This window comes from Rousettus aegyptiacus, unplaced genomic scaffold (genome assembly GCF_014176215.1).
Source record: "Rousettus aegyptiacus isolate mRouAeg1 unplaced genomic scaffold, mRouAeg1.p scaffold_m13_p_14, whole genome shotgun sequence".
Taxonomy (NCBI): domain Eukaryota; kingdom Metazoa; phylum Chordata; class Mammalia; order Chiroptera; family Pteropodidae; genus Rousettus; species Rousettus aegyptiacus.
Genome location: NW_023416289.1, coordinates 21,890,142 through 21,908,431, shown reverse-complemented (window position 1 = coordinate 21,908,431; position 18,290 = coordinate 21,890,142). Strand labels below are relative to the sequence as shown.

The 18,290-nt window shown below is 40.2% G+C and overlaps 1 protein-coding gene across 3 annotated transcripts in view; it reads right to left on the bottom strand.

Annotated features, from left to right (window-relative positions):
* The window catches only part of WWOX (WW domain containing oxidoreductase), an 887,845-nt gene extending 870,417 nt beyond the window's left edge, over positions 1-17,428 (bottom strand). For 2 of the 3 annotated variants that reach the window (XM_036232114.1, XM_016136929.2), the window contains exons 1-4: positions 17,020-17,428; positions 11,188-11,252; positions 10,288-10,345; positions 8,507-8,685 (exon numbers count right to left, since the gene is read on the bottom strand). In XM_036232114.1, the coding sequence (XP_036088007.1) occupies positions 8,507-8,685; positions 10,288-10,345; positions 11,188-11,252; positions 17,020-17,126 (409 nt within the window). In that variant the 5' untranslated portion in view covers positions 17,127-17,428. The remainder of the gene's footprint in view (positions 1-8,506; positions 8,686-10,287; positions 10,346-11,187; positions 11,253-17,019) is intronic. The other variant, XM_036232115.1, reaches the window with a different exon arrangement.
* Between the last annotated feature and the right edge of the window lie 862 nt (positions 17,429-18,290).

The window sequence follows — 18,290 nt, the reverse complement described above, 5'->3', positions numbered from 1 at the left end:
CTAACACCTGGCATAAACATGAATTTGACAAATGCTGGCTCCTGTTCCACTGTAATTCTTCCCCAACACCTAACACCAATGTTACAGTAACACCAAAAGGGAACTGGGTAGAGAAAGTGTCAGTGTGCTAACCCGTGACTGCCCAGCAGTTGAGATCTTCTCTGCCTAGGTCTTCCCGACAGACACCACGCCCAGCACACGGCCTGGCACAGAGCAGGCTTTCATAAATGTGTTAAATTCTCTGATTTCACACAGACTGAATGAGCTGCATGGGAAGGGCTTGGTCAGGACTGCGTACTATTCCTCGGAACGAGAAGGCAACAAGTAGAATGGAGAGGGCCCCACGCGCAGTTCTCTGCTCTATTGCTGCAGGCACTCCCTGCTCAAGAGCGGCGGGATCTCCCGCAAGTTTCCTCACCTTTCTGTGCTTTCATTCGGACACTATCTCAAGAGAGCTGTGAGCACTGAGGTTGTGCTGAGTGAGAAATAAGACAATGTATATGGAACCTTTATAAATTCTAAAGGGCCATCAATACAAGGCAATCTTACGGTGATCAATAAATTCTAATCTGGAATAACGAAGCACATTTTAAAGGTAGAGATGAAAATGAAAAATGTTTTATTAGTTTTAAATCAGTTTCCAGACAACTACACAAGAAACTTCTTTGATTCTAATTCTGTTCCTATTTACATGATATAATTTGTTCGTATAAACGTCCTAGCTCTATCCACCTTGCTAGTCAACCCAGTTCCCAACCTAGGGAAAAATATTAAAACACTAAAATGAGTTTCCTCCCCCTGCCCTATCTCATACACATAAAGTCTCCTTCTCCCTTCCCTCTTCTCTTTTTCTCTCTCTCTCTTTCCTTCGAACATGCACACAACCTTACATCTCCTCTCAAAAGACTAGTGAGGAAATCTCAATTTGCTTTCAGAGACCGCACAATCTGAACATGGCTTCTAAGAAGAATCCGGAAAACAAAGCAGCACAGCCTGGTAAACAAATAACTCACAGATTTGAAACAATCAGATTCAAATCATGTCAAACAAGTCTTTAGGCTTGTGTAATGACTAGCACTTCATGAAGTGCAGTGTTATTAAGCTAAAGGAAGATAATACATTTAAGTTTGGGTAGCTCAGTCAGTAGGGCCTCAGGAAGATAATATATTTAGGCAGGAAACTCAAGCTTTTAGAATTTGTGTTTGATCAATCTACCAGAACCTAAATAGAAGAGCTCTTTGCAAGAAGGCCTTTCTATTGACCCCCAAATGTTATTCTGGAAAAGGTTCAGGACTCATATGAACAGTTTGTGATTATGCTACAAAGAGTGCAAGAAAGGACATGGGCCACATAGTACTACATAAGTGACTTTCAACTTTCAGCATGCCTTTTAGTATAAAATCTGTAATAATTCGAAGAATAGCCATCTAGTTTTAACAATTTTTATTTGATAAACAATGAACGCATCAGCAAAGGAATGGCCAAAATATCTTAACTCTGGTGAAACAGTTTTACAATCTTACAAGTATATTCACAATGCTTTCAGGCCCTTTCATTTTCAAAAGAGAAAAAGTAAGCTGCTGAGAAAAAGAATATAAATGAAAGTATGTAATATGGTATAGTGCATTCAGTTTGTCCCCATTTAAAAGCTGAAAATAAGCCGTGTTATAAAGCCAAAGCATTTTCTTTTCTGGGCCAAATTTCTGTTTGAGAACTGAAGCATGCAATTAATGGACTGTCTCAAACTTTAGTTATAGAGCCAAAATAAAAATTACCCTCCTTAAGATCCTGTATGCACAGAGTACTAGCTATTTGCTTTATATTAAGTATTTGGTTCAATATGGCCTCATTTAAGAAACTTATGCTAAGCCCAAAAGGACACATTTTCTTCTAATATAAGAACATATCATTAATAAATAACCTAATTACAATAAATTATATAATACTGAGTAAGGCTAGAGTGTCAGCAGCAGGGAAACTATTTTCTTAGAAAAAAGTATATCATCATCAAGGCATTCTAAATGAACCTTAAATAGAGGCATTAATATTTAAATATTACAATTTCCACTTAGAAATAAAATCATTATTGATAGGCCAGCATGCTCAAAACCAATAATGTCATGAAAACACATGCCCTTGTGTAATTTGGCAGAACGGACTGCTCCCTGAATACAATGAACCTTTTTATTAAATGGATCACTTCATTCTTGGCATCTCATACAAAAAAAAAAAAAAAAAGGCGGGGAGAGAAAAAGAAACAAATATGACACTAGAAACAGTCTTCAATTTGAACTCTTTCACCAAGAAGTACTAGAAAAGTAAAAGGCGTTATTTAACAAAAATGAAAGCAAGACCAGCTGAGAGGAGGAAAACTAGAGATGCTACTGCTTTTGTGTCAGTCTATCGAAGGGCAACAGAGCCCTCTAGTGGAGAAAAAATATAGATAAAGATTTCTATTTTAGGTTAATTGACAGAAAATACGTAGAATCCTTTCTTTCATTAACAATTACTATGTCACTGTACTACATCAAAGCAAGAGACCAAATTAGTGAAACTGGGTATTAAATAAAATAATTTCCAAATGTTCAAACCTTATTAAATTCTTGTAATTTCAATTTAGGGTAGAAATCATATTTTTAAATATTCTCTTCAAGTTATGATTTTGAACCATTTTGTCATTGAACAATAGCTTATATAACCCTCATCTGTTATGCTGGAATGATAACAAATAAATTAAAATGTAAACCTACATACAAATATGAAATTCACCTGAGTTCATGAGACCAAAAAGTTTCAGTTGAGATCAGGTGTATATATACATATATTATTTATACATCATTCTATAAATATAACTTATTAATATTTTTTAATGTTTTCATATATGAAAATTATGAAATGAGGCTCATTAGGATATTTTAATTGGTCTCTTCCTTTAGAAACATATAACTTCTCAAATACTCTAATCGTGTATATTCAATGTCTAAGAATATTAAATGTATTTTCATAAGGTACTAATTCCCAATTTCTATGTAATATCCCATAAGGACTTTTTCCAATATTTTCAAAAAATCTCAATAGTTTCTCAGAAAATAATTTCAAAATCATTTTACTTATATATAGGAATGTTTTGCATAAGTGTTCACAAATGTTTTTAATTTAAAATGGGAGTTTAAATTCCCAAAAGGTTAGATTATTTCAGAATTTTTTCTTCTACTTATTGAGCATTGGGTTCTTAAAAGACAAATGCCAAGATTCCACTACTTTAAGTCTTGTTGACAATGGAAAGGAAATTGTAATCAGGCATTTCAAGATCCCAAGTGTAATGATCTCATATAAATAAGTTTGACTGTGAAAATGACTAAAAGTTAGCTTATGGCCTCAGATTTATTGGATCTTTTACAATAACTGAAAACAAAGTCAACAGCATGGTTTAGTCTCGAAGGCAAAATTCAGTAACACTAGGTGTGAAGGAAACTAGTTCATAATTGTGAAGTGTGGCTTTAAAATGTTATAAATACATTTTTCTAAATGAAGGAAAGTAATTTTCTTGTATTACTGTACAACTGTAGAATTTACACCAGATATGAATTCTTCATGGTGATGATTTGTAGGATAAAAATATGGCACCTATACTTCACACTGTAATTGCGACACATGATTTAGGAACAAGACCCCGAGCTCCAAAAAATGAGCTCCCTAAGCCAAAACCACCAATTTTAAAATTATACTATAACATTCTGGGATTCCTGCATGAAAATCTGGTACCTTCATTTGTTTCAAGGGGAACAAATTTAGGGGTGACTTTGATAGCCTGACCATGTACTTTCTACATCTCAAAATATATAAATTTTGATATTTAAATGTGTGTGTGTATATAAGCATACACACAAACATGCACATATATATATACACACACATATATACACACACACATTATTAGAATCCCCGTAATAAACCTCAGGGAAGTGATTATATAACACGAATATTAACAGAAAATTGAAGTGTCATTTCTAAAACGTATTTTTCTGGTATATACCAAGGTGGCTAGCTTGTACGTGTTCAGGGAGAAAAAAAAAAGTTCTGTTTTTGTTAATGAATCATCTGGCTCAAAAACCAAAACCAGCCCAAGCTATTCCAGATTTAAAGTTACATTTAATGCAGCCCAACATTACGAAGTTTCAAAAGATGAAAGAAACTTTTTATCCTGACTAAACTCTGAAAGGGATTAAAAAATTAAATTTTATCCACTACTGTTTTAAGATTGAAAGAAGAAAGTTTTATCATCATTACCAATGAACATTAGACTGAAAGTATCTAATTTGCTCATAACTGTTAATAGTTTCAAAGTGAAAGTTTGTAAAAACCTGGATTTCACTCCTTAAATATGACGACTATAAATCGGTCTGCTCATGGAAGTGATCTGCGTTGAGTTCCAACAAAAGTTCCACTAACAAGAAACTGAAGACGGTAGGTGCTGCCCCCCCATTTAGGCATTCAATTAACCCATGAGAAAGATCTTGCCTTTGATGAGCACATGGCAGCCCTCAGATTCAAGAAGGCAGCATTTTATACTGAACTATTTATTTGCAGAGCCAAACTACCTTCACTGACAGGCTGAATCTAGATAAGCTATGAAATCTTCCATAATGGAAAATTCCCCAGCTTAAAAAATTCCCTCTCCTGAGACTTCATAATAAGATTTGTATTTAATGATCACCATGTTGAAGCCATTTCCATTCATTTTTACCAAATCAGGGCCAATAAGCCCCTAACTCCAGATAGTCGTGAAAACACCTGCCTCTTCCTGCTCAGTGCTATGTTGACCACCAACAGAAATGAATTCCTCCCTTGCCTCTACTGGTTAGCAGTCGGGACTGTGGGATTCCGGGCCTCTTGGTCTGCTAGTAGAAGCTTTGGGTGAAGAGATGACTTCCCCCTGGATACTGAGATGCTGATCTCCACACAGAGAGGTCCACAAGCTACAGCTTTCAATCTACAAAGGTCTTCGGATTCAGAACGCTGGCTAAACAAAGGTCAAGGAGAGAAGAGTGTTAGTTTCTGAGGAGGCAACATCCTAATGCTTGCAGCTCCCTAAAAATGGGGGGAACAGAGGTGAGGCAAGGGGTGCAGAATATTGGTAGGACGTCCCCAGTAGTTATACATGATGTGTTGCGATAATATTCCTGTGGCCTGAGGACATCCAATTATCTAAATTTTATCTAATTGTGTCCAATTTAGAGAATGCTGGGGTGATCCTACTTTGAAAGGGACTGGATCATCTAATGCAGGGACTGACAAACTTTTTCTGTAAAGAGCCAGATAGGAAATATTTTAGGCTTTGCAGGCCATATGGTCTCTGCTATAATTACTCAATTCTGCTAGTAACACAGAAACAGTCACAGACAAAATAGAACTAAATGGGCATGGCTGTGTTCTAATGAAAGTTTACTTACAAAATCGGGCAGCGGGTTAGATTTAGCCCATGGGCTGTAGTTTGCCAACCACCAATCTAGACAGCTGAATCCAGTCAACAGTGATATCTGGCTATAATCTTTTAAGCATAAAAGACTTCATGAACTCATAATGCTTTATTCTGACATTTCCTCAGAGTCCTCCTTCTACCAAAATTACCCTGATCTTTTTGAGTTGAATTAATCACGAGTCCCTCCAAACTGTCTTAGTAAATCAAATAACAAAAATACAAAATACAGCATCTATATCACTTACAACCAGGAGAGGAAGACAAGATAAAAATCTGCTTAGAGACAATGTCCTAGTAAAAAACAAATGTCATCAAGGAAAGGTGTCCTCTCTCATCACCTGACCATCCCCTTCCACAAAAGCCTCACCAATAACAATTTCAACAAAGCAGTGCCTTGTGGAGAATTTAAAAATAAATCACTGGAAATACCAGATTTGTACATTCTCTGTAAAGAAAATTAGATTACCTATGTTTTTAGTCATGGAGTCGTCACTCTCAAATAAATACTGCTATGTTTTGTTTCAGCCCAAATTCATAAGGCTAAAGAATGAACAGCTAATACATAGAAAACGGGCTTCCCTGAGTGGCAAAAGGAAAGTGAACACCAACACCATCAAAGCTTTGATAGAAGATGACTTTTGAATGCCCAGAAGTCTTGGAGCTGAAGATGCCTGATTCACTCTGCATTCAGCCATTTAATTTTGAAATGGGCAGAAATAGAGTGGTGATAGCAATTTATAAATTGGTGTATTTCACAGTGCAGTAGAAGGGAGGACTTTATCTAGAAGCCACAGCCTACTTGGGCAAAGACCCTTTCTAAGGCAGCCACGCAGGACATAAAAGCTAACTTAGTTATGACAAAAAGCCATGTGCCTATCTTCAGGCTCTTTTCTTTAAGCCTGATACCACTGCTGCAGAGCGAAAGTTATTTGCAAGGATTTGACTGCCTGGAATGTTCAGTACGATATTATTTCAAAAATTTGGAATAAAAATCTTCAGCACTCAACTAGATTTATGCTTCTGAAGAGTGGAGAGGGAAAATGGGGTGATGTGACAGTGCTAAAGGCAATTTCTGAGGGAAGGTTCGAGCTGGGGAAATAGCAGGGGGTGTTTGAATAGAAAGAGCTGGCCTCCCTAAGACCTTCCCCGACGTCCCTTTCATCCTGAGCTTTATGATTTGCCACCATATCTGACTGGGCCACAGACACCTACTTGCAGTGTCCACAAAATGGATTATGGACATCAAGAAGGAAAAGTCCTCAAGGAGAAGTGGGAGCTGTGAAGAGGCACAGAGTTTGGAGCTTTCCTCAAAGAGGTTCCAGGTCCATTCTGATCAACAATGCATTTATCCTCCATGCTTCAGAATCCCGTGCTCCTTCCTAATCATGATTAAATATCTCACTCAACACAGTTCCTTGTGTATTCTGCAACTCTATTAGTACTGGATTACAATGTCATAAGCCTGATGTTGCAAATCCTCAAGAGTGCATTAGCCATATCCAAAGGTCTGTTATCTGATGTCAGAGCAAAGAATAAACACTTATGCAGAAAATCATTGGTAGTCACATATCTTACTAAGAAAAACCAATCTAACCAGAAGATTAAGGGAATGAGATCTTTTAATTTTCTGGTTAACTGGGAGTTAAATAAAAAGTGATATTTTACTTAAGTCCTCAAGTCCTTATTTTTTCTTAGTTTTTCTACACTGTATTGATCAACACCCTCACATAACAGTAGTCAATGCAATCAATACAACATATTGTTTCCTGGATGACTGAGATCTAGCCATTATTTTTAACATTAGTGTCATCAATTTTGAGTATCAACAATGATTATAGAGAATTTACCCCAAAACAGAAGTTCAGAAAATTGGAAGTGGGCTGAACATATTCTGAGACCAGGATGAGGTCTGAGAGCTGATTTTAAATAAACCCCTTTCAATTTTTACAAAAAAAAAAAAAATTCCACTTGCTTCTTTGCCTTCACAGACAAGTATAGTTATAAGTTCTGCTCTGGGACTGCAGCATGTTAGATGTTATACCTTATACAATAATTAATCCTCTAAGAATGTGTTTTCACCTCCTATACTTGAGCTGATGATGCTAGGGAGTGTTTCTGGAGGTTCAAGAAGGGGTCACCAAAAATGAAGAAAGGGAAAGAAAAGAGGACAAGCTATGCACAAAAGAGGAGGCAAAGCTTACGGAAGAGAAGGCCACCAAGGGAGGCGCACTGAGGAACTGGGAGCAGTCGACAGAACAGAGAACGTGCCAGAAGACAGCCAAACGCAATTCCATTTTGTGTGTCCATAAATGAATCTGAAGAAGCATATACTTACTCAAAGCAGTTGGTTCTTACAGATTCGGATATTGATGTAAATGGACCAAAACAAAAAAAATAATAAAATCGTATAGAGTTACTGCACAAGCACCTGCTTTCCCACTGTTTCTTTAACAGCCCATGATGTTGAAGAAAGAACAACCCCTCGAGCCATATACCCCAAGATGGTCACTATGGTTAATCACTAGCAATTAAGAATATTAATTTAGAAATTAAAGCAAAGAGTAATTTTCCAACTTTATAAAGAAATAAGATCCTTTACCCAAAGGAAAATATTCTCAGTGACTAACTAAAACCTGCAGTATCCTTTGTTCCAAAACCATGATACACTGTTATTCCCCAATATTCCATTACCAATCAATTTCAGTTTGAATAACCTAGGTAACTGGAATATGTCCGTACACCACACAGACCAGGTCAGAAACTCATAGACAGAAGCTGTTGTCTCTGATCCCAGAAAACCAAAACACCCACGATCTTTTGCTGACTGTTATCTTTTCAGGGAATTCAAAGTCAGTCCCTCCATAGCCTTCCATGATAACACTGGGGTTTTAAAAGAGAGCAGGATCTTAACTAAACGATAGCTGAAAAGGTTATAAATATATTTTTAAATTAGAGAATCACTATACCAGATTTCATTATAGCAGTCACAAAATATAATAAAAAAATTTTAAGTTAATGGCCTACCTATTCCTGAATTAGCTCCAGTAACCACGACCACTTTGCCAGTGAAATCCCGCCCCTGGAGAATTTCCATGGCTGTGGTGCTGCCATCGTATCTCTGTCTGGTGGTTGGCTTTGTAGGATTATCATCCACAGTAAATGCCAGTCTTGGGTCCAAATAGGTGGTTCTTTTATTTATGTGGCTACAAAGAAAAGGAGAAAGCAGTAAACTGACAGCAGTGAACATAAACATTTATAAACATGAGATAATGTCATAGTTTAGGCGAGGCAAACCCCATTTTTCATGTACTAAAAAGGCATATTCTTAACCCCAGAAAGAAATGAAGTCCGTTTAGTCTATCTTCTGGCCTTAAGAAAGATTACATCCCTGCCTGGAAAGATCATCATCAACTCCTTTCCTTCAGAATTGCCTATAAAATACACTGCAATGTACAGTAAGTATTGCCTTGCATCCTTAGATCTCAAAAGAGAAGGCTTTGAGTTTGTTTTAAATTCATGTCAATGTGGCTATAAAATCTGTCACTTTATTTTCAGTAGATTTCAATTAAACCTCTTGGCCCTGTGCAAGAGCCTAAGAAGATTGGTAGAGAAGCAGAAAATTCAAAATGATAAAGAGCCTTAACAGTAAATATGAAACTGGAAAACTGCTAAAATTCTAATGATTTTCATTTTAAGACTACTCATACCTTCTACATGCACTCTAGTTTTGATTGAGAGTTAATCTAAATCTTGTAGAAACAATATTAAAATATACTGGTCCATACGGATTCATAGGTTACTCCCTATTGTAACAGAATTTATTATTTACATTTTAAATGTATTCTTGAGATTTGAGAAAAAGACCTCAAAATATCTTAAAAATTATTAAGAACTCTCTAGAAATAGAGATGAGATTTCATGTGTAATGTGTATATGCGTGTATAAAATTACTTATAGTTTTAAATCTATATTCCTCATCCTATAGATACTAAGACCCAAGAATAATCTCACTTCATTTTAATCATAACCACAGCAGCCAGCATTTTGACTCATGTCATACAGAGATGACAGGTCAGTGCTGTGCTGGAGCCAGTTCACGCTGGGTTGCAAGAGCCTAGCTCCTCAATGACATCGCCTTGGGAGCTTGGAACAGGCTGTGGTGAAAGTATTTACAGCATGGAAACAAATCTGGGCTTTTTCCCCTAGAGAGCTGTTGTTAACCATTTGCCAGCGCACCATTCTAACAGGCCAGGGAGGCAAGATAACCAGCCAAGGGCCAGGTTGCCTCCCATGGGGCGCTGTGAGGATTGAATGAACTAACACTACAGGTATAAGGTGACAAGAATCATGCCTGGCTCACACTGTGTACTACACAGGTGGTATCAGAAATTACTCTAAGCATAGTTTTACAGACAAAGATACTCAAAACATTTACAAAAACACCCAATAATAGGAATTTAACAACATCAGTGCCCAATAGGTAATTTGATAAAGCATGGTATATCTGTACATAATCATTCTCTATAGCCAATAAAACATCACCTTCTTGAAAAATATATAAGTATATGAGAAAATGCTCATGAAGACATCATGTGGAAAAAAACAAGCTCCTAAACAGTTTATACAGTATATTCCTGTCTTTTTAAGAAACATGTATATGTAGAAAATAGACCGGAAGAATAAATGCAAAAACAGATAAGATTACAGTTATATGCCGTCATATTTTTCTTCAACGAATATTACTTTTATATTAAAACATATTAAAAACCAAAATGGCTGAAAATAGTTTCTATGTAGACACTTACTCAACAAAATACACTTGTCCGTTCTCATCAGTTTCTTGTTCCCATCCATATGGCAAATCTGAAACACAGGAAAGACTGACAGGTCTACACACAGCAGCAGTGGGGTGAACTGAGCCCAGTCCCCCTGGTCAGGAGAGGTGCCATGCCCTTTTAGCCCCGGCCCGTAAGCCTATCCCACCAGAACAACAGCCATCGCTTTGCAACATTTAGGTCATGTGGCAGTTTCTGAAGACTCATTATCCCAACCAGACTCCACATTCCTGCCTCTTGCTCGAAAATAAAATTCTCTTTTATTCTTGATCATTCTTAAACATTCCACTCAACTCCTGCTTTTGATGAAAACCTTACTGGTTGTTCCAATCAACATAGATTCTCCCTTGAAAGAATTCACAGAATGTATCTTTACCAACACCATTTGTATACTGACTTGTGATGCCTCTTATACAGTATTATAGAAGTTTCATTTTTCTTCCGGGGTACATATTCTCTCTCCCCCTAACCATCAAGGACAGGGACCTTCTTATATAAACTTCTATTCTGTAGGTCACACTTGCTCAAAAGTACCCATAAATCATGGCAATCCTGATGGAATTCCATTGAACACTGGTATATTTAATTCCATGATAGGAACCAACAATAAGTTTAAGAAGAATGCAATTACAGAAAAATCTAAAAAACTCTGAGTCAAAGCCCTCTATTATTTAATACTTTTTAAAGACCAAAAACATCCTCACCACTCCACCCAAGATTGCATCACCTTCTTCTACAAAATCCCTAAAGCTCCTCCAGTCCCTTGACGGTTCCCTACTAAAGAGCCTTTCCAGAATGACAGTGATATTATTCCTATCTAATTAATGCTTTAAATACAGGTTCTTTGTTTTAGGACAACGAAATACAAACCTCCTGCTATTCGTTTTCTTTTTCCAGTTTTCGGATGTTCCCATTGAGTCTTCTCCTCAGTGTGACTATTAAAAAAAAAAATCCACAAAACAATAAGTTACACTTCTAAAAAATTAATCCATTAAATGTTTTTCTCTCCCAAATAATATTCTTTCTCAAGAGTAGTAAAGTCAGACATTCAGAAAGAAGTAGAACATAATTGTTACTGTTTGCATCAGGTCGAATTCTTTGGGTCAGAAGCAGCAGCAGTCTGTGGAAATTTCCTGAGAGCCTGCCTTCATAAGATGGACAGGGTTGCAGAAAGAAGACTGGAACCTTGGTCCTGGGTAAACTTTAGGAAACTCGCTGAATCACTCAAAATATCCTGGAATAAAATCTATCGTTTTATTCCCAGACTGACAAACTTCAATCTGATTCATAATGCTGATATTTAGATACCATTGAGATATATTAGTAATCTTTTTCAGTGTTTCTTCTTTCCACAGATGTATAACTTCAAAGTGTTTTTCAACTACTGATTCCTAACTGATCTTGAGAGATGATTGAGAATGCAGGAAGACAGCCCTATAGTCACCTAGCTGTGTGCCTTTGGTCAAGTTACTCAACCTCGGGGCCTCGATTTCCTCATCCGCTAAACAGAAATAATCCTCGCACTGATCTCAAGGGAGGCTTATGAGGATACTCTATACAAAGGATTGACCATAGTACCTGGCATATGAGAAGCCCTCAAAAGTACTAGCTATTATTTTGATCAAATATACAAACTAAGCTATTTTCTGTGTCAAACTTAGCATTTCATCTCTGAGCATGCAAAATTATAATTAAAATTGTGAGCCAGTAACAGACAAGAGACATCTGTCAACGGTGATAAAGTATCAAGGAAAACATAAAATTACTCAATCAGGAAAAAAGTTGGATGTTGCAAGAGACAATCAAAGAGGATGAATTTCCTGAAAGTTCACATACCCAGGCCAAAATAGAAAATAATACTTAATCGCTGATATCTAGATGATAAAGTTTGAATATTCCTTCCCTATCAATTATTTTAAAGAGAATAAATAAACAGCATGAATTTGCTGCAAAATTTTATGAGTCGCAAGCAAGGCCTTTTCAGGAACTGCTGGCTTCTAGTCTAATTTTGTAAACTCTTAGTGGTGGTGCAGGGACAGAGTAGACACTGGACTCAGGAGGCAGAAGACCTGTATTCAGTCAGCCAACCTCCCTGGCCACACACCCACCTCAAGGAGCTGGTGGAAAGACAAGAGACACCATACCTGTGACAGTAATTGGTGAATGATTAAATTATTGTATAAGCATAGGGTATCAGTAGCAAGAACCAACTCCTATTTGTATACTGAACGCTATCAAATCCTACTTGCACAGAGAAGTACTCCCAGTAACAATAACCTGCCCCTCACTGACACAGCTCCTGCTTCTTGCGATCTGAAGGGAAGAGCAATCAGAGAAACCAAACACTGGCAACAACATAAACTTCCTTGCTCTCTGCTTTGCCTTGGCTCGTGCATCTTCAGGTAAATTGACAGATGTGATTACATCTTCCTTTGCCTAACATTTTAAGTAGTGTGCATCCCACAGGCACGCATCAAATGAGCTTGGAACCCAGCTCTAAAAAGTCTGCCCTCAAGAATCAATCAAGTGACCTCCCAGGAGTGGAATGCTGCCACTCTACAGCAGGTGTGGTAAGGAAAGGACATCCCTGGCCTGCACCCAGATGACCCCTCAGATACTCAGCCCTGCACTTGGCTTATAGCAGGCGCTCAAATGTGAACACATGGAATAAGTGCTTTCCAAAGGAAAATTCACTCAGAACATTTTTTTTCCTATCCCGAAAAACATTAAACAAAATAATAAACACTGTTATGTCATGTTTTTCACTTTGACAGCAAATGCCTAAGGGGTTTCTTACACTGCTGCCACGCAGGGCAGGATGGTTCTTTGGTGTGAGGGCCGTCCTGTGCATGGTTAGATGATTGGCAGTTTTCCCGGTCCCCACACACTAGATGACAATATGCCACTCCCTGTAGCTGTGTCAAAGGAAAGTGGCTCCAGACATTGCCGGCCTTCTCCTATAGAGCACAGTGATCCTGTGAAAGGACCCCGAGGCCCAACTGAGGTGAAGAGAGCTGTAAATTATCACGAGGATTCCAGAGCCCCGTGCCCATGTTTTCTGGCTCTTCCACTCACCAGTCACATGCCCTTGAAGGTGTTCAACCTCCTTGTGCCTCAGTTTCCCCATGAGTAAAATGGGGGCAATAGTAGCACCTACTTCTTGAGGTTAAAGAAGACTGAATGAGTTAATGCATGAAGAACTAAGAACCACGCCTTTCACAAAGTAGTATTATTTTAAATTAATGCTTACATAGAAAAGTTAATTAAAAGGTGTTCTTTTTAATTGTAACCTAAAATGACTTTTTAATGAACACATGTCCCCAAAGTTATCTTATTTCCTCTTATATAGAAGCCCTCTTATATTTTCTCTTTTCTTTTAATAAGCTTTTTGTCATTTAAAGATAATTAACAATGATCTTAATTTAAGCTAAAGGAATCAAAATTAAATTCATACCACATTACATGGATATCACTTTAAAGTGTGCACTTCTAAGGTTTTTTTAAAGCATAGTTTAAGTTAACTGGGAGACCCCAAGCTGCCCATGAGGACAACCAGTCCTGTGGACGGGGGTACCATCTCCCCACAGGGCAAAGCTGCCTAGCTCCCTGGCTACCAAGAGGCCTGAGCTTCAGAAGAAAAGGGTTATAGGGGTGGCAGACCCAGATGATTGCAGTGATAGCCCCCGGCACTGCGACCTTAACCATCTATCCCTACCTCCTGGGTTAGGCAGAGGAGCTGCTCTGGACTGTGCCAGGGAGGTGAGGAAGGCCCACCAGCTCTCTCTGGTAACAGGTCTGCCCTCGGTGGCAGAAAATGCCCTCCCCAGAAGCCCAGCCTGGTGGCCCTGAAGCCATATATGTGTGCTTTAAGGCCTATAAGTGCACCATGGGGCATGTGGGAAATCACAGGGGAACAACAGAACTTGCAAAACAAGAGGGGCTGTAAGGGACCACAAGACCTTGGAGGTCTCACCGGGGCTGCGGCCTCTGCTCTCAGGTATGGCCCTGCTGCAGTGGGGAGGAAGACCTTTTGGATACAGGAACTACTAGTAAAAAAGGGCATTTTGATAGTCCATTAGCAAAGGTTCCCAAACCCAAAGACAAGGACAAGTGACCCTTCCAGATTTAGGAGGGAAAAGATAAGCCATGATGCTTATAGGTCAGGAAAGATCAAGGGGACTGCTGGGAACCCATGGTTAGGGTTTGTCAGATGCATCCTTCGGCCCTGAGAGTCAAAGTTTAGAGGGCTGGTGGAACTGGAAAGAGGGTCTGGAAAGAGGTACTCTGCAACTGGGAGCCAGACAAGCCTTGTCACCATAGTCAGTGTAAACAACGTGGCCAAAAAGGCTAGTCTGAGACCTAAAACAATAGTAGAGGCTGGGGCGGGGAGGGCTTGGCTTTTTGGAGAACACATATGTGCCACTGCATCCCCTGGGCTCCTAAGAAGCTCTCAGAGGAGTTGGCTGGTGTGTACAGATCTTATTTCATGAAAGAAAAAGGCTAGACACTAGACGCCATGTAGGAAGGAAGCAGGTGGGAAAGGTCAGCCAACATAGGACAAGACATACGGAAAAGGCAGGGTGAATACATGCAAGGGAGCCTCCAGACCTAACACAAGGCTCCAGGCAAACCTGAAGGGAAGCCAGAGAGCCTCTGGGGTAAGTGGCCAGAACAAGGACAGGCCCCACACAGTGCAGGAGGAGGAGGGGTGTGCAAGAAGCAGGTCGTGTGCCTCTTTGCATTGTCAGGGGCTGCTATGCCACCTGCCCACAGAAGCCCACAGTAAACTCTGACTAGATGAATTAATTTACTCATTCCACAAAGATTTATCTTATGGTACTAAGCATGGGGATGCAGAGGTGAGCAAGAAAAGGCCCATGCCACATGCAGTTTACAACCTAGGGAGGAAGACAGAGAGCAATCAGGGAAGAGTATTGCTAAGTAACTACAGATAAGGCTAAGTTCCACAAGGCAGATAACAAGGTGCTTAGAGGAGGGTGCATGGGTGGGATACAAGAGGTCTCTTGGGAAGTGCATTTAAGCTCAGCTCTAAGGGATGAAAGGATCCTTCATGCAAAGGGAACAGCAAGTGCCCATTCAGGAACTGCCTGGAGTCCTGCAACAGCCTAATGGCTTCCTGCTGCTAGAATTGTTCTTTCAATTCTCCAGTGCAGAAATTACCTTTCTAAATACACAAACCCCAGGTCACCATCTGGCTCTAATCCTTCAGTGGACCATGGGTCCTGATGACAGAGCCCCAGCTTCCCCATGGCACATGAAAGGGCCCCCATAATCTGGGTCCTTCCTCCCCTGACTCAATCTTCACATTCCTGCTCCACCACACATACTATGCCAGGGGTTCTAATTTTGTTTCCTCTACCTGGGCTGCCTTCCGGCCCCCACTTCTACTTGTACCCTACGGCACAGCTTAGGTGCCAACTTGACCAGGTCATCTCACCTGAGGTGCCGACCTAGCCATACATTCCTTCTAAATAGACTGCTGCTCACTACACACACTTCAGTGGGACTACCTCAATGCATGTCACTCTGCCCTATAAGACTGGGCACTCATTAAGGGTGACAACTCGATCTTATTTATCTCGGTATAACCATCACCCAGGAAAGAGCCTGGCACATAAGATCCCAATGTGTCTTGCATGAATGAACTCAGCAAGTTCTTTCTTATTTTGCTGTTTTCTCTTTATATCAAGCCACCAAAGACAGCAATGGTTCATAATCTGGGAAGATTTTACAACATACCAATGGGGAAGGGGAGGGCAAACCAATTAAATGAGAATCTCTGAAGGTGGAACCAAAAATATTTTTTAAGTTTTCCAAATGTTGAAAATCATACTTTTATATCCATGTTTCTCGAAGTTAATAGCCTGCCTCACCTCGAAAGCTCTGTGGAGACCTAAAATCTGTATTTAAAACAGTCCCCACATTATTCTAATATCAGGCCTAAGTTGGTGCTGTGAAAGCTGCAGAAAACAGCTGAAATGCTAAGTTATTGAGCACAGAGTATTTCCTGAACCTGCGCTAAGCACTTTATGTACACTGCCTGAACTAAGACTCTCATGCCAACCCATTTTACAGATGATAAAACTGTGACTGAGAGTTCTTTCAACGGCCCAAGGTCAAACACTAAGTAATAGGAGAGAGGGTCTGCGAGTGTTTCCAAAACTTTCCCGGGAAACCATAATGAAGCTATTTGAGCTATAGATATGTATATACGTATAAACATACAAATATACATAACTATATTAAGACACTGGTTAAAAATCCATACTTCTAGATCCCCATCCCATACTCCTAAAGAGGGAGCTGGGCATCTGCATTTTTTTTTTTATGGTTTTTGGGAGATAAGGGGAGAAGGCCCCATTGCCATTATTGAACCAAGTAGCGCTGCCTCCTCAGCAGCAGATGGCGCTCCTGAGCGCTGCCAGGTGACCCTGGCCTGACTCAAGGCCCAAAGCCGGGGTCTGGGCCCGCCTCAGGACCCTGGAAGTCTTCCACCCGAAGCTCTTTACATCACTGCCATTCCCCCCGCCCTCTCCAAGCTGGAGCGCGGGTTCGCGCCCCTCCCCGCGCAGGTGTGCTCGAGGGCAGCGCAGTGTTCCGGGTACATCAGACCGTCAGCTTCCAGTTGCGTCCTACTCCAGGTGTGTCCCAGGCACGGCGGCCCCCCTGTGGCCCTCTTACTTGGCATAGTAAACCCAGCCGTCCTTGGTGGTTCTCTGCTCCCAGCCCAGGGGCAACTCGTCCTCGCTGTCCGTGTCGTCGAGGCCCGCGTAGCGAAGGGCTGCCATGGCGGCAGAGGAGGCGCTCGGTCACCCACTTGCACGGTCGACCGCTGCCGCGTCTCGGCGCCCAGGAACTCACTCCCTCTTCAACTGAGCACCGCGCGCGTCGGGAACCGAAACGCTCGCGCCTGCGCACTGCCGCGCCCAGAGGCGCTCATTCGACTCAGTAGCTGTAATCCAGTTTCCGGAGTTTACGCCGCTGCCAGCGTAAAAGGGGCGGAGCCTGAGAAGAAGAGCGGTGAAAACGCCGAGAAGATGGCACGGCCGCTCGGTTAGAAGTAAAATCCGGCGAGTGCTCCGTGGTTGTGAAGATGGAGCTGAACTTTATCCTCCCATCCTTAGAGAAGAGGTGTGGGCATCCAGTCAGAGTCCAGAACTCCGCCCGTTGCTGGGCGACCCGTAATCACGTCTGCATTATTCTAACCAATCCTACAGGAGCTCTTGCAATTGTGCATCCTGGGAAATGCAGTCCAGGCCCACCCGGAGTAGACAGTGGCGCAAAAAGGAAGGATGCAGATGCTGGTTTTATGAGTTTTAGCCTCTCCTTGTCTTAGGGCATTATGAAAAGTGAACATTACTGTTCAGAAACCTTCCGGGGCTTTCCATCACGCAGGCCAATCCACAAACTTTCTTATGTGTGTAAACACAGCATTGTAAAATTTAGAGAAGTTGAAAAATGCAAAGTCCCTCACCTGGTTACCCAGTCTTGCAGAAGTCTCTTCTAGCCACAGCATGGCTCTTTTGATTATAAAGGGCTAACATTTAGCAATTATTTATCTGCATATACCTGACTAAACTGACAGAGTACCACATCTTATTCCTTTTTCTATTGCTAGCACTTAGAAAAATGCCTAGACATACAAGTTTATTAAATGAAATGAATAAACGAATGAATGTTATTCCTTAGGTTTGATCCTCTATAAATAAACCTAGCTTGAAACAAATTCCATATTTACAAAGTTGATCCTCTTAAGTTCACTCAAAGCACCTACCAGTATCCTATAATGTCCTGTGACAAAAACAAATAAACAAACAAAAAACAGAAAAAACTGTGTTGCTTTTTGTCTTCTTCAAGTCCTGAAAGTGATATTCTTTGGGATTCCTGCTCTGCATTCTCTTTAGGAAAAAGACTCACTTTTCTTTGAAAAACCAAAAGTTAACTTAATGAAG